The 24,002-nt window shown below is 48.3% G+C and overlaps 3 protein-coding genes across 11 annotated transcripts; 1 reads left to right on the top strand and 2 right to left on the bottom strand.

The window, feature by feature from the left end:
* Positions 1-4,099: 4,099 nt before the first annotated feature.
* Positions 4,100-11,045, bottom strand: Lrrn4cl (LRRN4 C-terminal like). Of its 4 annotated transcripts, XR_007590839.1 has the most exons (3): positions 8,245-11,045; positions 5,981-7,689; positions 4,100-4,198 (listed from the first exon to the last, which is right to left on the bottom strand). XR_007590839.1 is itself a non-coding variant. In XM_050137209.1 (2 exons), exons 1-2 carry the CDS (start codon positions 8,366-8,368, stop codon positions 6,971-6,973), a joined length of 843 nt encoding a protein of 280 aa, XP_049993166.1. In that variant the 5' UTR covers positions 8,369-11,045; the 3' UTR covers positions 5,189-6,970. The 4 variants fall into 4 exon arrangements, 3 of the variants coding, with proteins under 3 accessions (XP_049993166.1, XP_049993167.1, XP_049993168.1); XM_050137209.1 differs by lacking the exon at positions 4,100-4,198 and having other exon boundaries at positions 5,189-7,689; XM_050137210.1 differs by lacking the exon at positions 4,100-4,198 and having other exon boundaries at positions 5,189-7,689; positions 8,326-11,045.
* Positions 11,046-11,193: 148 nt separating this feature from the next.
* Bscl2 (BSCL2 lipid droplet biogenesis associated, seipin) lies at positions 11,194-23,220 on the bottom strand. Of its 5 annotated transcripts, none has more exons than XM_050137203.1 (12): positions 22,815-23,220; positions 20,892-21,108; positions 19,209-19,525; positions 17,764-17,845; positions 14,518-14,661; positions 13,712-13,846; positions 13,462-13,559; positions 12,140-12,281; positions 11,950-12,016; positions 11,699-11,770; positions 11,522-11,602; positions 11,194-11,434 (listed from the first exon to the last, which is right to left on the bottom strand). In XM_050137203.1, exons 2-12 carry the CDS (start codon positions 20,967-20,969, stop codon positions 11,280-11,282), a joined length of 1,371 nt encoding a protein of 456 aa, XP_049993160.1. In that variant the 5' UTR covers positions 20,970-21,108; positions 22,815-23,220; the 3' UTR covers positions 11,194-11,279. The 5 variants fall into 5 exon arrangements, with proteins under 5 accessions (XP_049993160.1, XP_049993162.1, XP_049993163.1 ...); XM_050137205.1 differs by having other exon boundaries at positions 11,194-11,428; positions 22,815-23,218; XM_050137206.1 differs by lacking the exons at positions 20,892-21,108; positions 22,815-23,220 and adding an exon at positions 19,946-20,790.
* Gng3 (G protein subunit gamma 3) lies at positions 20,998-22,804 on the top strand. Of its 2 annotated transcripts, XM_050137213.1 has the most exons (4): positions 20,998-21,131; positions 21,473-21,696; positions 22,042-22,141; positions 22,408-22,804. In XM_050137213.1, exons 3-4 carry the CDS (start codon positions 22,043-22,045, stop codon positions 22,534-22,536), a joined length of 228 nt encoding a protein of 75 aa, XP_049993170.1. In that variant the 5' UTR covers positions 20,998-21,131; positions 21,473-21,696; position 22,042; the 3' UTR covers positions 22,537-22,804. The 2 variants fall into 2 exon arrangements, with proteins under 2 accessions (XP_049993170.1, XP_049993169.1); XM_050137212.1 differs by lacking the exons at positions 20,998-21,131; positions 21,473-21,696 and adding an exon at positions 21,724-21,951.
* Positions 23,221-24,002: the final 782 nt, after the last annotated feature.

Genomic DNA, 24,002 nt, shown 5'->3' with positions numbered 1-24,002 from the left:
CTCTACTCTTGGGGGTGGAGGTACCCCCAGCTATGGTCTTTAAGGCTCCAGCTGGCCTTCTTCACCTGACTCCATCCACCCACCCTTATAGCTGCAATCCTGCAGCTTCCTTAGCCAAACCAGGCTGCTGCACCCCTTCCTGCCCTCTTCTCCCACCTTCCCCCTGAATCTGCCCATAATCCCGCAGATCCTTTAGTCCTTCATGGTTTTTATGACTCCCTCCCCCCAGTTCCCTGACCCTTTCCTATGGATGAGACTCTTCCTAGAGCTGAGTTTTTATTCTTGCCTTCTTGCCTCTATGAAAGCCCTGGTACCAGGCACCGAGAGTCACTTAGCTGGCTTAGCCAGGCTAACTAACCCTTGACTATAAGGAAAAGGGCCAACCAAAGAAACACACCCTGACCAAAGCCAAAGAAACACACTTTGGTCCTAGAATCAGAGCCAGTGAAAGAAATATGCACTGGCCCTGAAACGAGAGTCAAAAGGCTGAAAAGGGGCAGAGAAAGAAACACACTTTGGCTCTGAAACCAGAAACAAATCTGCCCCTAACCAACTAAACAGAAAACAAACCAATCCCTGTGCAGGGAAACAAACCAAAATCTTTTCCTTGGAAAAACTCTACCCTTAAGAAGCCATATATAAGCCCTGCACTTGTTCTGTTTGCTGCTGCCTTGTTCTACTCTGGCTGAAGCAGCCACTCTCCTGGATTCTTCCCTCCCAATAAATCTCTTAAATGAGGTTTGGGAAGACATTCCTTCACCGGATAGAGCACAGGAGAGAAGTAACAACTTTTTTGCTGGAGCGGAGCAGAGCCAGGCAGTAACACTTTCGCTGGGGAAACCTTCCCCTAGCCAAGCTGAGTTGATACACTCCTGAGGTGGGGTGTGCATGGGTAGGGGGACCTGAACGGAATTGAAACAGCTGGGGAAACCCTCTCCGCCCAGACAGAGCTGTTACATTGTTAAAATCTTTCCCTGGAGCAGAGCTGTAAGCTGCTATGCTTACTGTGACCTGTGGTATTTCTTGGCTCTGGATCACCAGAATATTTTTCCATCCAAGCTGCAGTGCTTACACTGACCCCTGTTAAGTGTGGTGACTACTCTCTGAACTTGTTTGGTCCTCCCCGAGTCCTGAGTCCTGGGGATGCCCACGATGACAGATGCAGTGACATTTTCCTTTTCTCTCATCCATGGGAATGTCTTCCATACCCTCTCATTTCCCCTTGGAATGCCTCTCCACCTGAGATCAACTTGAAGGCCCCTAAATTTATTTGCTTTTGCAATCAAATGTGGCTTGAATACTCCTTAGATAATCAATCCAAAGGATCAGCTAATGGCACCTTAGAGACTAATATTATTTGGGATCTTGACAAATACTGTGAGCGATCATGGAAATGGGAAGAGATTTCCCCATTCCCTATTTCTGGAGTCCAAGTCCTGTTTGTTTTGTTTAGTTTCCCCCCCATCCCTGCCTCTCCACTGTGCGAATTTCCTATCTTTTATCTTTTTGTTTATTTAATATTTGGTTTTCAAGACAGGGTTTCTCTGTGTAAAAGCCCTAGCTGTCCTGGAACTAGCTCTTGTAGACCAGGCTGGCTTAGAACTCACAGAGATCCTCTTACCTCTGCCTCCCAGAACTGGGATTAAAGGCGGCAAGCCTCACCACTGCCCAGCAAATGTCCTGTCTTTTAAGTTAGCATAGATGGATTTGTAAATTTGTTACAAAGCAGGAGCTAGGACCTAGCAGGAGGGAGAGAAAACAAAGGAGTAGGCCAGCTGTTAGGTGAATGCAACCGTGAAGCAGAGGCTGCTCGTCCCTTTTCCCCAGCCACCCAGACCTGAAATAATCACACAGAAACTGCATTAATTAAATCACTGCCTGGCCGATCACTTAAGCATATTGCTAGCTAGCTCTTATATCTTAAATTAGCCCATTTCTATTAATCTGTGTATAGCCACATGGTTGTGGTTTACTGGGCAAAGTTCTGGCATCTGTCTCCTCTGGTGGCTACATGGCATCTTTCTGACTCTGCCTACTTTCCACCAGCATTCAGTTTTGTTTTCCCCATCTAGCTCTGCCCTGCCATAGGCCCAAGAAGTTTCTTTATTCACTAACCAATAAAAGCAACACATATACAGCAGGACTTCCCACATCATCTCCCCTGTACTGTCTAAACAAAATAATCTATTCCTGAGAGAATGTTGAGCACTGAAGGTACTCCACTTGGAGCTTGTTTTCTTCTTGGCAAAACTGGCCTTTGGGCAAGGAACTGCTCATGACTCCACCACTGACAAAAATGTACGGTATCCAGAAAGGACAAGCAGGATATAAGAAAAAAAGATTGTCAAACCTTGCCATGATAGGGTAAGATGGTTTTTGAAATTTTCCTGCCTCTGAAAATGGTCTGTTAGTTACTCTAGGCCTTAGCCAAAGTTGGTTGCTCCAATGTTGCAAATAAGACCTTGGGTGATCGCCCAGATAGCCAGTTGTGTCTGTCATTTATTGCACATCTTGGAAGTTGCTTGACTGCACTTCCTGTTTTTCCCTTCTCAAGTCTTCAATGGGGTTACCACTGCCCGGCCAAATAACCCTTTATTATATTCAGTTCTGAGCTAGTGTGGGATTACCTTATAGCATCCATCTTCACACATTCTTTACTGTCTCTCCAGCTTTCTCCTGCGGCATCCTTTGTCTATACCCAGAACTCAAAATTTTCCTATCTCTAAGTCTTCTTTGTTCTCAGCTAACTGGATTTAGTTTTACAGGAGTTCTGGTTTCTTTTATGTATGAGTGGCATTAAACTGTTGTTTTATGCTGTCCAACTTAAATTAAAAGCTGGCTCTAGAGTTAGGTTATGGCTCTCCCTCCTCTAGACCCAAGCATGCTTGTTAAGGGTTTCTTCCAAAATTTCTGCCCCATATCAGGCAAGCCACCTGCTGTGTGACAGAGAAAGGAGAACAAAGCAAAATACAGGGACAGCCTATTCTCAACAGGGACCATTGCTACTCATCTCATACACCTTTGGTTTTGATTTAACTCTAAAAATTTTGATAAGGTATAAATCTTATCTTTTTAAAATATTTTTAAATACTTATTTATTTATTATGTATACTGTGTTCTGCCTGTACATCTGCCTGCAGGCCAGAAGGGGACACCAGATCTCATTACAGATGGTTGTGAGCCACCATGTGGTTGCTGGGAATTGAACTCAGGACCTTTGGAAGAGCAGGCAGAATTGAGGCTCTATACCCAATACTGGATTTTTTTTTTTCTGAGACAGGGTTTTTCTGTGTAACAGTCCTGGCTGCCCTGGAACTAGTTCTTGTAGACCAGGCTGGCCTAAAACTCCTGGAGAGCTGCCTGCCTCTGACTCCTGAGTGCTGGGATTATAGGTGTGCATCGCCACTGCCTGGCTATTATTATTATTATTTTCGAGACAGAGTTTCTCTGTGTAACAGTCCCGGCTATCCTGGAACTAAGTCTGTAGACCAGGCTGGCCTCAAACCCACAGAGATCGTCTTGTCTCTGCCTTGGGAGTGCTGGGATTAAAGGCATGGGTCATCACTATCCGGTCTGATTTATGTATTTATTTATTTTTAAGATTTATTTATTTATTATATATACAGTGTTCTGCCTGCACATCAGAAGAGGGCACCAGATCTCATTACAGATTGTTGGGAGCCACCATGTGGTTGCTGGGAATTGAACTCAGGACCTTTGGAATAGCAGTCAGTGCTCTTAACCTCTAAGTCATCTCTCCAGCCCCGGCCTGATTTATTTTTAAATTGTGGTGTGTGTGTGTGTGTGTGTGTGTGTGTGTGTGGTTTTGTTTGCTTTGAGGCAGTGTTTTTCTACATAGCGCTGGCTGTCCTAGAACTCATGAACTCATAGATATCCCCCTGCCTCTACCTCCTGAGTACTGAAATCAAAGGCATGCACCACCACATCCAACTTAAATGTATTTTTATTTTACTAGCATAGGTGTTTTGCTTGGTCTATGCACCACTACGAAGGCCTGGAGAGGGGACGGATCTCTGAAACTGGAGCTACAGAATATGGGTAACTGCCCTATGGGTACTGGAAATTGAACTCTTGTCCTCTTCCAGAGGCCCAGGTTCAATTCCTAGCACCCACATGGCAGCTTCTGACTCTCTGTTAGTGTAGTCTCAGGGTGTCCAATGCCTTCTTCTGGCTGCTTCTGGAACCAAGCACACAAACATACATGCAGTCAAAATACCCATTCATATACAGTGAATAAATAATTTAAAAAGCAAAACTGACTGCCATTTTTTGTTGTTTTTGTTTTGTTTTGAGACAGGGTTTCTCTGTAGCTTTGGGGCCTGTCCTGGAACTAGCTCTTGTAGACTGGGCTGGCCTCGAACTCACAGAGATCTGCCTGCCTCTGCCTCCAGAGTACTGGGATTAAAGGTGTGCACCACCACTGCCCAAGACTGACTGCCATATTTAGTCACTATACCAGAAGCTGGTGAAGGATTTTGTAATCAGTAAACGTCCAGCCTTCCTTCCATATATAACTCATTACAGTAAAATTTTTTCTTAATTAACTGTGAATCCAGCATATTCAGCTGGGAATGCATGCTCTTTCTAATTAAAGATGGTAGAGTTATTCTCTCTCTTTCTTTCACTTTTTTCCAAAAAAAAGGTTTCTTTCTTTGTGCAGCCCTGGCTGTCCTGTAACTCACTCTGTAGACCAGGCTGGCCTGGAACTCACAGAGATCCACCTGCCTCTGCCTGCAGAGTGTTGGGATTAAAGGCTCATACCACCACATCCGGCTTTAGGAGTGACTTTTAATTTTTTCCCTAGGTTCCCTATGTCAATGTCCTGAGGCCTTGAGTAATAAGAGTTTTGTTCTGAGGCTAAAATAATGCAGCTCAGCATAGCTACTGTCCTGGAACAGTGTGCATATGGAGACTAAGTCCGTGGCCTTGCTGGGAACACGGATCGCTCAGTGGTCGAATGCGTGCCCACCACTTCCAGAACTCTGGATTCAGCTTGAGAACCTCAAAAAATTATCAAATTAGTAAAAGTGAAGTTTATACTGTGTAGCAATTTGTAATAAACTTTTCTACATCCACATAATTTCAAAAATAAATTGAGGGGGACAAAAAACTTCAGGAGTTGCTGAGATGGCCCAGCAGGTAAAGCAGCTGCTGCCAAGCCTCACCACCTGCGTTTGAGCCCTGGAACCCACATTCCAGGGAGAAACACGGGAGGACAGAAACAGCTCCTGGACGTCGTCCTCTGACCTCCGCACGCATGCCATGGCATGCATAGAAACACACAAGATTTGTAAGATTTATTTATTTATTGTGTATACAATGTTCTGCCTGCATGTATGCCTATGTGCCAGATGATGGCACCAGATCTCCTTACACACGGTTGTGAGTCACCATGTGGTTGCTGGGAATTGAACTCAGGATCTCTGAAGAGCAGCCAGTGCTCTTAACCTGAGCCATCTCTTCAGCCCCCCAAAATTTTTAAAAGTTTAAAAAATTAAAAAAATGTAAATAACAAATACATTTTGAAGTTGGGTATGGTGACATATGTACTCAGAAGGTTGAGGCAGGAGGATTATCACAAATTCAAAGCTCTGGTGAACTTTGTGGAAAGTAGTACTCGGGAGGCCAAGGCAGGAATATCTCTGGATTTCAAGTCCATGGGGTCTACATAGGGAGTTTTAGCCCAGCAAGGGCTACACAGTGAGACCCTGTCTCAAACAAACACAAACTGAAAGTACATATATATATCTTTAAAAAATAGTCATATACTTGATCTTAGTCGAAAGACTGAGACGTGATAAAAACATAGGTATATGTATATAGGAATTAAACAGGATCATGAAAACTGAAAATACAATGCTTCTAATTTGCCTTTAATGTTATTACAGTGGATAAACAATTACACAAATGTGAGGGGAGTCACTGATACAAATTATTAATAACTAACAAAAACACTCACTTTTGTAGACTGAAGCTTGGGCCTTCTGTCTCCTCCAGCTCATGCTGATCCTTAATCCTCAGTTTCCCCAGACACAGTTGACTCTGAGCAGGCTCATCCTTAGTAACAAAATAGAAGGTAGGAGAACTCAACTCCTACCCTACAGAAGCTTATTCTCAGAATATATATGGAAGCCACCCAGAGTCACAGAGCACTTTTGAGAATGTGTTGCTTGCATTGGCAAACCCCAGCAAACAGCCTGAACCTGGCCTGCCACTTGCCGTGGAAGGCCTATGAGCTATGGACAGTTGACATTTTTAAACTTTTTATTTTATGTGTATGAGTTTTTTGCTTGCACGTGTGTGTGTGCAAGCGTGTGTGCATGCCTGCTGCTGGCAGAGGTCAGAAGTAGACTTTGGATCCCCTGGAAATGGAGTTACAGATGGTTGTGAGCTGCCATGTGAGCACTGGGACTAAAACTGTGGTCCTCTGGAGGTAGCCAGTAGCCTTTAACTACTGAACCGTCTTTCTCTCTTGCCCCTTCTTTGTTGGTTTTTACGTTTGTTTTATTTTCTTTTAGAGATGCGGTCTCAGTATATAATCTGGGTTGACCTGGAATTTTCTGTGTAGCTCAGGCTGCCCCTCTGCTTCCAGAATGCTGGATTAGAATTGTAGAACACCATGGAAGAACCTTAAATAGCCCTGTTTTAACTGACTATATATAAGTACCTATGTAATGTATGCGATTTTACCCCCTCAAGCCCATTAAGTTTAAATCGTTTACACCTGAATAATTGCTACCCCTTCCTAGACCCCGGGGAACACAGTGACCACTTAGTCAGGAACTAAACAAACTCTCAGCCCCGAGGCCAATTGCCCGGGCTTCGGCTCTGACTTGGTTGTGCCCTGGTGCCAGGTGGCTGCAGGCCCCACACCCCTCCTGGGAGTGGGTTGGGCTCTCCAAATGTGGCTGGAATGTTCCAGAGCTGTTTCTAGTGGGTGGGACTCCCATCAAAGAGCTTCTGAATTCTGGGTGGTACCGTGACGTCGGGGGCAACCCCACCGCTCACGAAGGCAGAAATGCCAAACCAGGGCAGCACAGCTCAACAGAGCCAAAGCTGTGCCCACTCCCGCAGCTGCGTGGACCAGGGTGACAGGTCTAGGCGGCATGATAAGCTTTCGACAAGGCCCAAAAGAAGGCTCAGCCCAGTCCTCAGGACCCTCAGCATCTGCTCCAGGAACACGGCTCTTGCCAGCGTCGTTAGCAGCCACCACACAAAGATCATAAGAACTGCCAGGTTTGAGTCCCTTCAGCTCCGCTCTTCGAACGGTCGCATTGAAGGGGCCACTCTTGTGTGGAGCGCCGTTGCCTTCCCAAAGCAGAAGCCAGTAGTGATTGACTGGAGAGAAGGGAGCGCACCAGTGGACAACAGCGCAGCCTTCCTCCGCCAAGATCTGCACTTCTCCCAGCCGCGGAGGGTCTGGCTGCTGATCCTCGCTGGTGAGCCCTGGGCACAGACAGGCTACTGGCCCAACCTTCTGCAGCTCCTTGCAGGACACCTGCAGGTGGCGGCAACGGTCATAGTCGCATCGGACAGCCCCAGAAGGTGTGGTTAAGGCCTCATAGTCCTCTTCCTCGTAGTCTTGGGGAGTCAAGATCTGAGCTTTAGAAACCAAGGAGGTGGTCATGGCCACAAGCCACAGAAGGGAAAGAGAGCCCACCATGGAGTCTGGAAGGGAAGGGTGAGAGGGTAAATACTGTCAGCCCTGCCTTCCAGGACAAGACCTCTGGGAAAAGCACAGCACAGAACCGAACCAACATGGGCAAAGGAAAGAGGTGGGACTGAGACATGCAATTATTTGTCTATTAGCTTCTGCATGCAGTTTTTTTGGGGGGAGTGGGGGTGGGAGCCTGGTCTGAGGCTGGTCTTTAACTCTTGGTCCTCCTGTCTACACTTCCAAATCACTAGGATTAATGTCGCTAGGCCTGATCGTGCTAGGTTTGGGATAAAAATAATAAAATACAGTTCCACACATGAGAGACAGATGTTTGGGCAGCACCAGGCAAAGTGCTAGAAGCAAGCAGCTAGTGGATAAACAAAAGTGCTGCGGAAAGAGAAGGAGGAAAGGGATTTATTCGGCTCAGGGAAGAAAGGTGGAAGGAATCGGCATCCACTCAGCAAACTGACCTATGTAAACAGCGCTCAGTAAGATGCACAAATCCAGAAAAGCCCAGGAGAGAAGAAAGAGCAGGGGTGGGGACAGGCATGGGAGTAACTCCCTACCTGCATTTGTGCAAATGTTGTCCAAGCAATCCAGGCTCCTCCCTGTCCACCCTCTTCCCAGGACCCGCAGCAGCCTCTCACCAGCAGGTAGGCCTTGACACAGGGAGAATCTGCCTCCAGACATCTGTGGACATCAGGCGGAGAGGTCCCTGTCACAGGCCACGGTCAGGTTGCATCTTCGATTCTGTTTTGGCTGAGAACTTTTATACCCCTCAACTCTGATGTCACCACCTAGCCCCTGAGTGCCAAGAAGAGGGCTGGTTCCCTCAGAGGGACTGAGTCACGGGGCCAAGAATAGGGGACGCTACAGGCAGTGGTTTCAGTTGGAGGCCAGGATGCCTGGGTTCTGAGAGGAACGAAATGTGGACAGCAGCCAGGAGCGGAGGCTCCAAAGGCTGCAGTCATGTGAAGGGGTGGGGAGAGGAGAATTATCAGGGGAGGGAGGGCACCTGGCTGGTATCAGATAGGAAAACATCTGTGGATGGTTTACAAAATGCTGTTTCAGTGAAAAGTCCTACCACATTCATGGCAGTCATTTCCTGTCTTCTGCCTCCCAATGGACAGGGAAGGGAGGGGTATGAAGGCCAGAATGATGTAGACTAGCTCTCCAGACCCGCCCTATCCTATCCCCCTCTCCGAGCTGAGAATCACATGGCTACAGCAGGAAGCCTACTACTGGCCAGGATAGGGTTTCTCCCCTTGATTGCGGATGGAAACAGCTGCATTGAGTGTGGAGGTGCTTGTCTGAATTTCTCAGCCCAAGGGACACCGAGGCAGAATCTTTAGAAAACAGCTGTGCTACATAGTGAGATCGACATCATGAAACATCTGGATCGGTGCTGCAAGCTTGCGATTCAGTACTTGGGATGCTACGGCACGAGAGTTGCTAAAAGTTTGAGGCCAGCCTCTAAGGATCTGTTTCAAAATATATAAAAAAGAAAACAGTCTGGGTGGTAGTGGTGCACGCTTTTAAATACTTATTTATTATGTATACAATATTCTGTCTGTGTACATGTCTGCAAGCCAGAAGAGGGCACCAGACATCATTACAGATGGTTGTGAGCCACCATGTGGTTTCCGGGAATTGAACTCAGGACCTTTGGAAGAGCAGGCAATGCTCTTAACCACTGAGCCATCTCTCCAGCCCCCAGGTGCATGCTTTTAATTCCAGGACTTGGAAGGCAGAGACAGGCTCTTTGAGTTCAAAGACAGCCTGGTCTACAGAGCTAGTTCCGGGACAGCTAAGGTTACACAGAGAAACCCTGTTTTGAAAAGCAAAACAACAAAAAATCAAACAGACAAAAAGGGAGAGAGAAAGAAAACAAAGTAATTGTCTAGGTCATCCTTGAACGTCTGGGCTCAAATAACATTTCTGTCTCAGTTGAATAGTTGGGATATAGATGCTGATCAACTCCTTAGTATAAAGAAAATTTTTGCATATAATTGGGGACATTAGATCATAATCTCCTTGGAGTGTGTAATACCCTTGTACTACTATCCTTTTTAAGAAAGCAATACAGAGGCTAGAGAGATGGCTCAGTGGTTAAGAGTACTGGCTGCTCTTCTAGGAAGACCTAGGTTCAGTTCCTAGCACCTACATGATGACTGTGCTGGCTGATCTTATGACAATTTGATACACAAGCTAGAGCTATCTGAAAGGAGGGAACCTCAACTGAGAAAATACACCAGTAAGATCCGACTGTAAGGGATTTTCTTAATTAGTGATTGCTGGGGGAGGGCCCAGTCCATTGTGGTCATCCCCAGGCTGGTGGTCCCGGCTTCTATACGAAATCAGACTGAACAAGCTATGTGGAGAAGGTCAGTAAACAACTCCTTTCCTGGCATCAGCTCCTGCCCTGTTGGAGTTCCTATCCTAACTTCCTTTAATCAATAGCAATATGGAAGTGTAAGCTAAATAAACCTCCCCAACTTGCTTTTTGGTCATGGTGTTTTATCACAGCAATAGCAATCCTAACTAGTGGTGGCTCACAGCCATGTAACTCCAGCTACAGGGGGATTCAGTGTCCTCTTCCAGCCTCCATGGGAACCTGAACTCACATGTACATACCCATGCACAGAATTAAAAATACTTTAAAAGGTGCTGATGGCACACACCTTTAATCCCAGCACTTGGAAGGCAGAGGCAGGCAGATCTTTGTGAGTTTGAGACCAGCCTGGCCTACAAGAGCTAGGCTCCAGGATAGGCTCCAAAGCTACAGAGAAACCCTGTCTCGAAAAACCAAAAAATTTAAAAAGGGAACATGCTAGGAGCTGAAGAGATGTCTCAGAAGTTAAGAATGTTTACTGCTCTCAGAGAGACTGAAATTCAGTCCCCAGCCCTCATGTGAGGCTCACAGCCATCTGCAATTCCAGCCCCTGGGGACCTCACAACCTTTTCTGATCTTTGAGAGAAATAGTAACATACATGTCCATACACACAGAGAAGCACACCCATACACAGAAACAAGAAGGCTGTGTGGTGGTGGCACATGCCCTTAATCACAGCACCCGAGAGGCAGAGGCAGATGGATCTCTGTAAGTTTGAGGCCAGCCTGACTTACAGAGTGAGTTCCAGGACAGCCAGGACTACACAGAGAGATCCTGTCTTGAAGAACCAAAAGTAATCAAAAATTGATGCCCAGGGCTGGAATGATGGCTCAATGGTTAAGAGAGCATCCTGCTCTTGCAGAAGACCTGGGTTTGGTTCCCAGAATCAAATATGGTAGTTCACAACTGCCCATAACTCCAGTAACTCCAGGTACAGGAAATCTGACATCTTCTCTGACTCATGGGCTCCTGCATGCATGTGGTGCACATATAGTTATGTAGATTCATTCACATACATATACACATAGCAAAATCTTCGATGATGCAAGTTTGATTCCCAGGACCCATATGGTGGAAGGAAAGAGCCGATCCCTAAAATATGTCCTCTGACCTTCACACAAGCACCTGACACAAAATAGTTTATTAAGGGGACAGCAAGGGGAGAAGGGTCAGACGGGGAAGCGCTGGAATGTGAGGAGTCTTTTTGTTCAGGAACTGGAGCATGTTGGACGCTGCCTGATGGTGCCCACAGAAGGTTCACGGCTACCCAGAGTCTCAGGGGAAAGGGCAGAGGTGGAGGTAGAGGCAGAGGTAGGCAGGTTGGCGTCCGTCAGCAAAGCTGCATCTTCCCAGGAGCCTGAACCTCAGGCAGGAAAGGGCCAAACAAAATTGCAAATGAGACAGACAGGTTAGCAGGGACGGAGGGGCGTCCCCACCACACTGCACTCACCATCACTAGCCTCTGGCTCTTGCTCCTCCTCTCCATTCAGGGGCTGTCGTCGTGGTTTCTCTTCCTCAGACAGCTGGCCCTCTTCAGCCAAAAGGGGAACAGAGGTGTGCTAGAGGTGAGACCCAGACACTGAAGGGGAGTGCTGTGGAGGAGCGAGGAAGAGGGACAGCATCATACCTGTTCCTGCGGGATCTTCAGGGCTCTCACCATCCTCTGTCATGTCTGACCGCTGGGTAGGCTCCTCCCGGCCTGCAGGTTCGGCAAACAGAGGACAGCTAGACTCAGCGGTGATGCTTGGTTTGCAGTGCCAACCCCACCTCCTTCAGCCTTTCCTTACACCTTCAGTTAGTTACTCAGTACTGGAGGCAGGCAGTCCCTCTACCCCAGCCAAAATACCTCTCAACGATATCGTCAACCAACCCCTTTACCTGGCTGATGGCGAGAAATGCGACGCTGGGCACCCTGTCGTGAGCTATCCCCTTGTCGGATATTAACCTGTGGAGGAGTAACCACCTAGCGGTGAAGCCTGGCTCCCCTCGCAGTGATCCTGCCCTATCCCTAACACGCCCTGATCACCAACAAGGACTGAGGAAGAACAGGGTCTTCGCCCCTTGAGACCTGCAAAGAGAAGCGGTGTCGGGGCCAGACACCCCCCCACACCCACTGCATGTAGCTGAAGAGCGCGATGATGCTGAGGAACGTGAAGTTGCTGGCGACACCCACAAAGGCGCAGGTCACAGGGAAGTTGTACAGCAGGTACCTAGGTGGGAAACGGCCAGGAAGGAAGAAGCAGTTACCAGATAGCTCGAGTGGCTCACACTCCACAAATACTTGTAGGACAACTTGAGTGAGTGTGGCTGGAGCTGCCCTCTGCCACTACGGCACCCACTCCCCGTCCAGTTACCCGATGACACCCCACCAGGTTCTAATAAAGGCTAAGGACTTCAGGCAGTCGCAGTATCACAGGGCCACAGCATCATCCACTCCCACTCTTGCTGAGCCGTCGGAACAAGGCAGCTGGATTATGTGGGTATTGTTATTAGGGTGGGGCGGGTGGCTCTCATTATGTTGCCTGAGTAGCAGGGACTAGACACAGAACACTACACCTGGCTCCTAGGATCGAGCCTCTTATTTGCTTTTCATTATTTATGTTGAGAGTCTTGCTTTGTAGCCCAAGATTTCTTGCCTTAGGCCTCCCAGTGTTGAAATGTCAAGGTGTGTCATCTCATATGGGATTTTAAAAATGGGACTGGAGGGTTGGCTCAGTGGTTAAGAGGACTTCCTGTTCTTAGAAAGGACTCAGGTTCAATTCCTAGTACCCACATGGGGGTTCCCACCTCCTTCAACACCAGACACACATGTGGTACACATACAGGCATGCAGGCGAAACACTATTACATACAAAACAATAAAATTAAAAAATTTTTTTTTTCTTTTCAAGACCAGATTTCTCTGTGTAGCCCTGGCCATTCCAACTCACTTTGTAGACCAGGCTGGCTTTGAACTCACAGAGATTCACCTGCTTCTGCCTTCCAAGTGCTGGGATTAATGTATATTGAGCATTTGCCTGACTTATTCTGCATGCACCACATGGATGCCTGGTGTCCCCCTAAGATACCCTGGAGTTGGAGTTACAGATGGTGGTGAACTTGTGAGTGCTGGGGACTGAACACAGCTCTTCAAGAGCAGCCAGTGCTCTTAGCCCCCGAGCCATCTCTCCAGTCCCTCACATGGGATTACATTTTTTTCTTCTCTCTTTTTTTTTGAGGGGGGAGAGACAGGGAAGAAGCTCTTTTGAAAGCCTAGTTAAACTAGGGAGGAGCTTCTGGCCTTTGTAAAATATGATGTGATGTTGTTACTAGTCAGCACTGCCTGACACCCTCTTCATTTCAGGGCAGGTCATGGGAAAGCTGCCAAGGTTTCCCTCTGCGGCTTCTTACCTGAGCCCAGTGAAGTGGGCATGGATGCGGAGGTATGCTGCATACATCTGGATGCGCTTGCTATGAATCTCAATAACTGCTCCAGTTGTGGGCATATACTGCGAGGGAGGGAGAGCAGAGTCAGCAGGGCCCAGTCTGAGGCCGCTTCCAGCCTCTGTGGCCATTGCAGGTGGCTGCCAGTGGGCTTCTTAGGTACAGTCTTGGGCCAGCGGGAGGGTTGTCTCCTACTCCATCTCTCCGCTCCACTTACCGAATTCTCCCTGTAGTCCGAGTAGAGTTCTACCTCCAGGAGCTGCTTCTGCTCAGCAAAGCCAAACAGCAGGAGGCTGGAGAACACCAGTGTGTCAAGTATCTGGAGCAGCTGGGAGCGGTAGTGCAGCATCACCTGACAGGGCCGTACGGGAAGGTGGGGACAGGTGTTCTCTCTGGTCTGCCCCATGCTCGAGCAGTCCATGTATGCAAAGAAGCGCATTCTGTTCCTTCCCCTTCCCTTCCTAACCCCCAGTGTCCACCCCACCATTCCGTTTGTTTCAGTAACGTCCCCTGGTACCCGACCTCATTTCTCCATTCTAATGCGGCAAAGTTCCCTTCTCTAAAACACCTGCTCAGGTAAGCAGTCTGCTCTCATGTACCTTTCCCGCCATAGTCTGTTATCTGACTTGGGATCCATGTCCCAACGCACCACCTAAAGCTGTCCTCAAATGCAGATAATCATCGTGTGGTTTAAATGAGGTCCAGCGCTGAACGTGTCTGCTACGTGCTAACAAGAACCCTGCATTTCTTGCTGGTCTGGTCAGGAGGAAGTTACTATAAAGCTGGTATGTTTCTGTTCTTCTTGTTCTGAGAGCAGCGGTACTCTTAGACTACTCCGAAGCTGGGCATGCCCATCAGACACTAGGTGTTTGGGCAAATGTTTGGTTTATTAATTGGATTCTTCACTTATCCTGGTTGGGGCCTGATCTCAGAGCCAAGGCGGTCTTCTCTTGAAGTATCAGCCATATATACTGATTCAGCCACCATTGTCCCCAGTTTCCCAGACTGTCTTCAAACACTTACTGAGCGTGAAGAAGTAGAGACGATTCGGCCACCTCTGGTATAGCATGAAACAGTGACTAAGAACATGCCCAAGTCTTGATTCACGGGGGACTCTGGCATTTCAAGCTCTAAGGTGACTCGATATGGCTGTCCATACATCAGCACCTGCCCAAAGGAACAACACCATTTTGTTAAAAAAAAAAAGTTTGTGCTGTTTTGAAACAGGGTCTCACTATGTAGCTCTGATTGGCTTGGAAGCACTCTGTAGACCAGGCTGGCCTCAAAATCAGAGTGTCGACTGCCTTTGCCTTACCAGTGCTGGGATTAACACGTGCATCACCATGCCTGGCCTGGCTTGTTTTAATCTTTTTTTTTTTAAGTACATCCTGACTCAATGCTGCCCCCTCCTGGTCATTGAGCACCCTGACTTTCCAGATTTTCTATCTTGTTTGTTGACTTGGTTTTATTTGGAGGTGGGGATTGTCAGGTAGGGAACCCAGCATTTAAGACAGGGTCTTGCTATGTATCTCTGGGTGGCCTAGCACTCACTATAGTCTCAAATTCATGGAACTTCTCCTGCCTCGGCCTCTGGTGCTGACATTTTGGGCCCGAACCACCACACTCACCCGGTCAGCTCCTGGGTCTGAGTCAGACTACTACACTGTTCCGAAAAGAACCCTGTTGCTGCCGGGCGGTGGTGGCGCACGCCTTTAATCCCAGCACTCGGGAGGCAGAGGCAGGTGGATCTCTGTGAGTTCGAGGCCAGCCTGGTCTACAAGAGCTAGTTCCAGGACAGGAACCAAAAGCTACGGAGAAACCCTGTCTTGAAAATCCAAAAAACAAAACAAAACAAAAAAGAACCCTGTTGCTTTTCTTTCCCAAAAGTGAACAGACACACTGCCAACTGGGCCATCTGTGATTCAAGCCTGTGTGATGCTGGAGCTGGCCCCCTGGGCCCAGCCTGCCCGCACTTAGTAATTAAGCAAGTTCTGCTCGGCCTCCTAGCCAGCTCTTGCACAATCACTGTAGCGGCAGATCGTCTTGTTATCCAGAGTTAATTCAGTTTTAAAAAATTAGTCTATTTTGTGTGTGTGTGTACAACACTGAGCTTATTAAAAATTATACAACTGCCTGGCACAGCAGCACATGTTTTTACCCCAGAACTCCGGAGGCAGAGGCAGGAGGATCTCCATGATACTCAAGGCCAGCCTGGTCTACATAACAAGTTCTAGGCCAGCCAAAGGCTAAATAATGAAACTATCTCAAAGTAAATAAATAAAGTGATAGAACTGCAGACTGTGAGAGTAAACTATATATTATATAAATTCTATCTCAATAAACCTATTAAGAAAAGCTGGGCGGTGGTGGCGCACGCCTTTACTCCCAGCACATGGGAGGCAGAGTCAGGCAGATCTTTGCGAGTTCGAGGCAAGCCTGGTCTACAAGAGCTAATTCCAGGACAAGTTCCAAAACTACAGAAATCCCGTCTCAAAAAACCAGAACAAAAGAAACCTACTAAAAAACAAAACAAAACAAAAACCTAGAAAAGTGGTGATTGAAAATCCTATCTCCAGGCCTTGCGTTGTACTTATTTAGAATCCCAGCACGTGGGAGGCAGAGGCAGCTTTTAGATCACCCACTTCCAGGCTGGATTGGTACTGTATGCCTATAACTGCAGCACACAGGAAGCTGAGACAAGATGATCACAACTTCAAGGCTAACCATTTTTTTGTTTGTTTTTCGTGTCATCCAGGCTAACCTTCTTGCCTCTACCTCTCAAGTGTGGGCTCCTTTCTTTTTATGTGACAGGCTATCAATATGTGCTGGCCTGGAACTAACTTGCCCAGGATACACTTAAAATCCTAAACACAAAACATCCTCAGTCAGGCATTGGTGGTGCACACCTTTAATCTCAGCGCTCAGGAGGCAGAGGCAGGTGGATCTCTGAGCTTGAGGCCAGCCTGGTCTCCAGAATGAGTTCCAGGACAGCCAGAGCTACACAGAGAAACCCTGTCTGGAAAAACAAACGCCTCCTACATCACCTTAAACAGCTGTGATTACAGATGTGCACCACTGTGCAAGGGCCGACGCCCCAGCATAAAGTCAGTTTCTTCTTAAATTCAAAAAGTTCAAAAAGTAACTGTCAAGTTAAGATTGACAACTAAAGGAACTCATGTAATCAAACTAACACTGATCCTCCAGGTCTTTAAAGCTTGGGATCCTATCCTTCATCAGAGCATCTGCAGCCTGCCAAATAGAGAAGGCTGTGTCTATGCACACTTGTCACAGTTCCCAGGTTTGTTGAAGGCACATTGGCATCTGGCCAGTCCTCTGGCATAGTACCCTTTGTGATAACAGGTAACACATAGTTGTTAATAATTTCATAATTTTATATAACAGGTTCTCGTTTGGTTTTGTTTTCTGAGACAGGGCTACTCTGTGTAGTCCTGGCTATCCTGGAACTCACAGTGTAGATTAGGTTGGCCTCAAATTCACAGAGATCCTCCTACCTCTGCTTCCTGAGTGCTGGGATTAAAGGTATGCACCAACCACCACAATGCTCAGTTTTTAGTTAATTAATTCATATTATTATTTTGTTTTTATTTTTCAAGACAGGGTTTTTTTGTGTAACCTTGCAGCTCAAAAAAGAAAAACAAAACAACAACAATAACAAACAGGGTCCCACTATGTAGCCCTGACTGGCATGGAACTCAGTGTAATCAGGCTGGCCTCTGCTTCAGAAGTGCTGGAATTATTAAAGTCAGAGACACCATACTAGCTTCACATCCTTGAGTGGATGCCATGCTGTTCCAGCTAGCTTGCCTGTTCACTTGGGCCAGGAATACATGGAGGAGCTATGGCTCACAAGGTAAGTTCAAGATGGGATCGTTCCTGACGCCTGCTGCACACACATCATTTGGACTCTAATTTTATATCGGAGATTGAATCTAGAGCCTCATACATAGGAGGCAAGTACTCCATCAAGGGGGATTTACCCCTAACCCTCCTTTTTCTCTTTTGGGAGGATATCGGGTCTGGCTATGCGGCCCAAGCTGGTCTCAGTTTTGGAATTCATCGTCTTACCTTTTCCTCCTAGTGCTGAAATTACAAGTATGTGTCACAGTGACTAGAGCCAACATCTAGATTTTCTTTTCAGCCTCCGTTTGCTTCAGAACCTTTCTCTTAAATCTCTGTTGCTCAGTCCTGCTCTCCACATCTTTCTCAGGCCATCAGAGATTTCCTGGTTCTTCTAGCTCTCATACTCACCCGATCGCGTCCACTCTTAGCCAGCGAGACATTGGCAACAGGGAAGGAGCAGAGTGAGGCGGTGGAGGAATCACAGTCTGTCCTAGATGAGAAGGGACGAATGACAGTCATGCTGTTCCATAGCCTGCTTGCCCCCATACCTGGTCTCTAGGGCTCCCTCCTGTCCATTACAGAGAAGTGGACAACAACCGTGGCCAGGAGATTCAAGATACCAAAATAAGGCTTTCATTCTCTTCCCACTACTTCAGTTTATGTCCCTATTAGAAGAGAACCTCTAGGTAGGAACCAAAGGACACTCAGGTGTTCTTACAGGATCCCTTAAAGAGCTTGGGGCATGTGGATCTCAGGGTCCCACCCCTACAGATTCTGATTCAAGCAGTTCCGATCTGGGGTCTAATTAGAAAAAAAAAGAAAACATTCCTCCAAAAGTATCTATGGATATATCTTAAGAAAAATTATAGGCAAAATTGCACATGGTACATGGGTGCACAGCTCATACCTGGGATCTCCTGTCTGTATAAGAATCACATTCCCTAAATGGCTAAGAAGATCTACCTTGAAAATGACAGCATATGACTAGGGGTCAGGGAGAGGGAAGAAAGATTTAAAGTTGATGGTATTAAACTGTGTCTGCTGATTGCCTGGTCTTACAGCATTGTTGGGACAGACAGAACTGGGCGGCATGAGTGAAATGGGAATGAATGAGGACTCAGTTATCTGGGTTACTGTGCAGATGCAGACCATTGCGGGTAAGTGGCAGTAAACTAAAAGGCAAAGGAGGAATTTCCTAATGTCGCCTATGCCAAAAGCCAGGGTAATTCTTAGATGCATAAGGGGTTGAGTTGGCTCAAAACTCTACAGTGGCTTAAAAGGTTTTATGCAACCTAAACAGAGCGGACTTTAGTTACCTGAATCTAAAAGTGAATTTTATTTTCTTTTTCTAGTTTTTTTTTTTTTAACTCCTTTGAAACAAGGTCTCAACCTGTAGCCCAGGCTGGCCTAGAACTCAGGGTAATTCTCCCAATTCAGCCTCCCAAGTGCTGGAATTACAGATGTGACCAGGCTATTTTTCTAGGTTTTTCATCAGAATTCAGCAGCGCAGGCAGACCTGGAACCCTAGAGCCCTAGTGGCCCAGAGCTGCTCCAGCCTTGGCCTGTGAGCTGAGAAGTCTTGTTAACACACTGGGATGAGAGTTCATGCTCTGTCAATAATGGATTCGACAGGACGCACCAGGAGTCCTTGGGGTCATTTCAATGTAAGATTCTTCTGCTTTAGCCGGGCGGCGCACACCTTTAATCCCAGCACTCGGGAGGCAGAGGCAGTCGGATCTCTGTGAGTTCGAAGCCAGCTTGGTCTACAGAGCGAGTTCCAGGACAACCAGGGAAACACAGAGAAACCCTGTCTCAGAAAAGATTCTTCTACTTTAGCGGAACAGTCTCCTCACCTGTAGTGGAAATGCACAGGACTCAGGTGGCTGACAGTCGGCATGTAGGAGTAGTAGAAAGAGCCATAGAGGAACACAGACACCCAAAGCAAGAGGAGGATGGTGCAGAAGAGCACCCCAAACTGCAGCAACAGCCTGCGGGCACGGCCTGCCAAGACATGGCCTACTTCCTGGGCCCACAGTAAGGCAGGTACTGGTGGGTCATTGACCATGATGGGGACAGCAGAGGATCTGCCCCCAGCTTCAGGCTTTGAGCTCCTGGCTGGTCTTCCACAGGGACGATACCCTTGGCCATGGGATAGGGCAGCTGGAGGTTCCTGGTGAAAGAAGAGGGAAAAAATTAGTTCCCCCCCCCTCAGGGAGCTGGGAACAAAAAAATCAAGCTTATTAAACTGGCTTTGAGGAAGTGGAGATAGCGTGATAAAGCAAAGTCATTGTTTCGCATGCACTTCTCTTCCAGTCACTCCTTCACTGAGTTTCCTTCCAGCGCTGCCAGTGGAGCCTTTCCTTCGGTCACCGGAGCCGGGGAGGGGGGGGGACCTCCTTGATACCTTCACACCGTTGTTCCATACATAGGACCAGGCCCTGAAACCTCTCTCAAAGCACAGATGACATGGATCCACAATGCGCAAGGAGAGGATGAGTGATTTGCCTAAAGTCGCACAACCTCCCGAGTTTCTCCCCTCCTCCCGGACCTGTGACCGCTCACCAAGCGACCACACAGCCCTGTGGCCCACCTGCGGAGTGACGCTGAGGCGCCCACCCCTGCGGTGACGCGGTTGACACCAGCCTGTCACCGCAGCCTCCCGCTGCCCAAGCAACCTAGAGAAGGGAGTTCCGGCTGCCGAGAGAGCCCGGCCCCTTCGGGCAGTCGCCAGTTAAGCGCAGGGGAAGAGCTCGTGCAGGGGCGGGGCCCTAGCGCAGGGGGCAGGGCCAGTGAGATGCCTTGCTCCTGTTTTGTGCTTCGCACTGTCCCTGCCAGAGGATCATTATAGGCCAGTTCAGCAATGCACTTCCCCATCTAGATCCCACTATAATCCCGGAGGCAGGCTGAGACTCAGCAGCATCCCTTTGGTTCTCCCGGCGAGGCCGCAATCAAGGCCCTCTTCCTAAACCTTTACCACCAGCCTTTTCACCCCAAAAGACAGGATCTGGGTGCAGGCGGGGTGAATGGAGTGGTGGTGAAAAGGGTGCTATTTTTATTCAGCAGAGCTGTTTGAGCCTGGAGGCGCCCAAGGGGAGTGTGTGTGTGTGTGTGTGTGTGTGTGTGTGTGTGGTGGGGGGCTCATTTGCCCCGAGAACCTTGCACCCTGCCAGAACCCGAATCTTGTGAGTTGCGCAGATGGCTTGCTGTCCGCTAGTCAAGCGTAGCAGCATTTTCAGCCCCTTTCTCCAGTTTTTATGCTGCGTGATCGACCTTCAGTGACCCACGTGATGCAGTCAACCTCAGAATCCCTACAAAACATGAGACTAGGTCTCTGAAGGTGGCATCTTCTGGACAATGTCCTCCAGGAGGCAAGGCCAGAGCACATCTTTTTGAATAGTAACAATCTACTCCAATTACCTGGAAAATTCGAATCAAGTTGCTGTCTCCCCAACTCCGCCACTTGCCACCGCTTCTTCCCACTCCAAGAAGCCCACCTGTGTTCATAATAGTCACACTGGTTCCGGTATCTCCCTTACCTCCTCTTTATCTGATCCTTTTTTGATCTGGTCTCTGCATGTCTCTTTTCCCCCAGCTTCTCTTCTTTGCTGTATCATATCTTTAGATATCTTCCTGGTGGTTACCTCTGCTGCCCTGGATCGCCCCACTCAAGTCACTTGTGCTACAATGTGGTGACCTAGAAGATTATCACTTGTAGAGCGTCACATTTTCCTGGATCTGCAGAATGGAGGGCCACTGGGAAAGAAACGAAGATTCAGGTGCTGAGTGCTGTGTCAGGGTTGTGGGGGGAGCAGTCCAGCTGATGTCAGACTTTCAAATGAGCAGGGTCTCCCGCAGCGGGTACAGACTCTATTGCAGGGGCTGTTACAGGCCCAGACCACCCCATTTAAGAGGGGAGCCTGCTTCCGCTTCAGGTCCATGGGGGGGGGGGGCTCTAGTTCAGACTAAAGACTTCTCCAATGGGCAGGGGCAGGTAGTGAGACAGTAACAGTGGGGGTGTGTACAGGGGATGCAAGCAGCAGTCAGATCCCCCCACTGGCCAGACAGTTGGTACGCTCCAGAATCTGAGCAGCTCCTTCTAGCATCCTTCATCCTTCAGGTACCAGCCATCTGGACAGTGCTTGAGCTGCAGAACCTGAGACCACCCTTCCAAGGACCTCCAGTCTGAGCATCTCTAGTGACCTTCTCTGCATTAGCTGTCACTGCTACAGTTATTTTCAGCTGCAAGTTCCTGCAGGGTGGGGCACCTATCTGAATCACAGCTTGGTGCCCCCTCCCCACTGACGCTACATCCCAGGCTGCTACCGCCGCCTGTCATTTCAGGTGAGTAGAGAGCAGCCTGTTTCTCTCAGTAGGGCTTAAGGGGACCGGTGGCCGAAGTGATTTCATCAGGGTGGGGCTCGCTCTGACTGAGGCTTTCATTCCTGATAACGCATTGGCTCAAAGACTGGAAATCCTTAAAACGTTTGTATAGTTTGGTGACGAGGACCCAAGGATTTGGAGAGCACTTCATCTTTTCTCCATTTCCCCACGGAGAAAAAGAGATGGGATGGCCACTGGAGAGTGGAGATTATATGGGTACAAGATACTGGCCCAATCCTGGCCGTGCGGTTGTTGAAGAGCTGAGTGTTTTAGCTGAGAGTACTAAGTTGTCTGTCTTTCCTCCAGGATGAAAGGGGAGACCCCTGTGAACAGCACTATGAGTATTGGCCAAGCACGCAAGATGGTGGAACAGCTTAAGATTGAGGCCAGTTTGTGCCGAATAAAGGTGGGTGCGACCCTGGCTCCCATTAGTTCTTCAGGCCTCTGCTGTAGGTTTTATAAACCTTGGGAAAAAAAAGATGCTTCTTTTCGTGACACCCTGAGGTCAGAGGCTGAGACTGGGCATTGTCAGTATAGCTGTTCCTGAGGACTGTGGGGCTGGGGGATAGGATTGTCTCAAAGAGCATTAGAAACTAAAAGATAGCTATTTGAAGGGAGCTGCGGCCCTTTCAGGAATTCTGGCTAATGTTTCCCCTCGTGGCTGTGCCCCAGGTGTCCAAGGCGGCAGCAGACCTGATGACTTACTGTGATGCCCACGCTTGTGAGGATCCCCTCATCACTCCTGTGCCCACTTCGGAAAACCCATTCCGGGAGAAGAAGTTCTTCTGTGCCCTCCTCTGAAGAGTTCTGTCCCTCTGAACTCATCTCCCTCCGAGACCCGCCCTTAGATCGTTAATTGTAGCAGCCCGTTTCTACCCATACCTATCATGAGATTCGCTGAAGCACAAGCCCTCCTTACCCATGTCTACCCCATCTCCTCACCCTTTGAGGCCAACTGCAAACACCTTTTACTCCATCCAGAGGGCCCCCGCTAAACTGCCAGAATCCTGCCTGATTCCCTCTGTGATCCGTTCAGGCAATGGAGAGGGGGATACCCGGGTGCTTGTTCTCAGTCTCACCTGGAGCTATTGGAAAGGTAAAGGCATTTGAAGAATAAAGTCATCCAGAGCCTCAAAGAACAGCGCCTGTGTTAGCGTTCTTGGGAAAGAGGATCCTTAGTCGATACACTTGCCATATCCCCGGAACAGGGCCAGTCGAGCCAGTTAGACATAGTAAGGGCTGGAGATCGCGGGTGTGAGGCGCGCGAGCGCCCCCAGTGTGGGGTTGTTCAAAAGAGTGCCCACAAGCTGCGGGGCGTTCACGGGCTCGCCACGACAGCAGGGAGAACTACACAGACCGAGTAGGGTGGGTTTCCGCGGGCACAGAGACAGGAGCCGGGTGGAGGTGCCCTGAGGAACAGAGAGGCGACTCAGGGTGTCTCGGCGCTCGGGTTGGCAGCGCCGCAGCCGCTGTCCAAGATGGCGGCCGCCTGTGCGAGCCGCACGGAGGGGAGCGTCAAGCTGCCGTACAGCACTGCTCTTGAAATGGCGGCCCCCAGCGTTCCCAATATGGAACGATCCCTTACGAAAGCTTCTGGTCTTAAAATGGCTGCCCCTGCCCTCTCGAAGTCAGAGCCGGGCACTGAGTCCCACAGAATCTGGAACTCGACATGGTCTGGAGAGCTCGAGCCCCAGGGGCACTAACGAAGTCATGGGTACTCTAGTTCACTAGGATTTGGGCTTAAAAAGCACAGTGTGGACTTTGCAAGAGAATCTTTACATCTTTCCAAGTAGAGGTTCTCTCTGAGGGATTTATAATAATACAAATGTGACAGAGTCCATCTTGAAGCGTGGTTCCTTGGTCTCTCTGGGAGCTAAATAAGCAATCAGTTTGTTTTCTTGTCTTTTTTAGTTTCTTCCCTGTCTGGAAGAACCAAAAAGGCCCAAAACACAAAACAAACCCAACAACAAAAAAGAAAGAGCACAGCCTGGCATGGTATGCATACCTTTATCCTGGCTAGAGATCACACGTACCTGGAGTGCCTAGCAAGTTTAGGACACCCAGAGTACCTTCCAGAAGGTGTTTTGTTTGAAGAGTTCCTCTGACCTCCATTCACAAGAGTATGCCTGTACACATCACCACCACACTTTTCAGTGCTGAAGTTTAATTTCAGTATTTTAGTATCTTTATTTCTTGATACTTGTGGTAACTATCCAAGAAGGATCCTTGTTATAATCCCTGCTTGCTCACAATACCCAGTATGCAAT

Source organism: Alexandromys fortis, unplaced genomic scaffold (genome assembly GCF_014885135.2).
Source record: "Alexandromys fortis isolate MF-2015 unplaced genomic scaffold, M_Fortis_MF-2015_v1.1 scaffold_3, whole genome shotgun sequence".
In the NCBI taxonomy this organism is placed as follows: domain Eukaryota; kingdom Metazoa; phylum Chordata; class Mammalia; order Rodentia; family Cricetidae; genus Alexandromys; species Alexandromys fortis.
The sequence above is the reverse complement of the archived record's forward strand: the minus strand, read 5'-3'. Positions and strand labels throughout refer to the sequence as shown.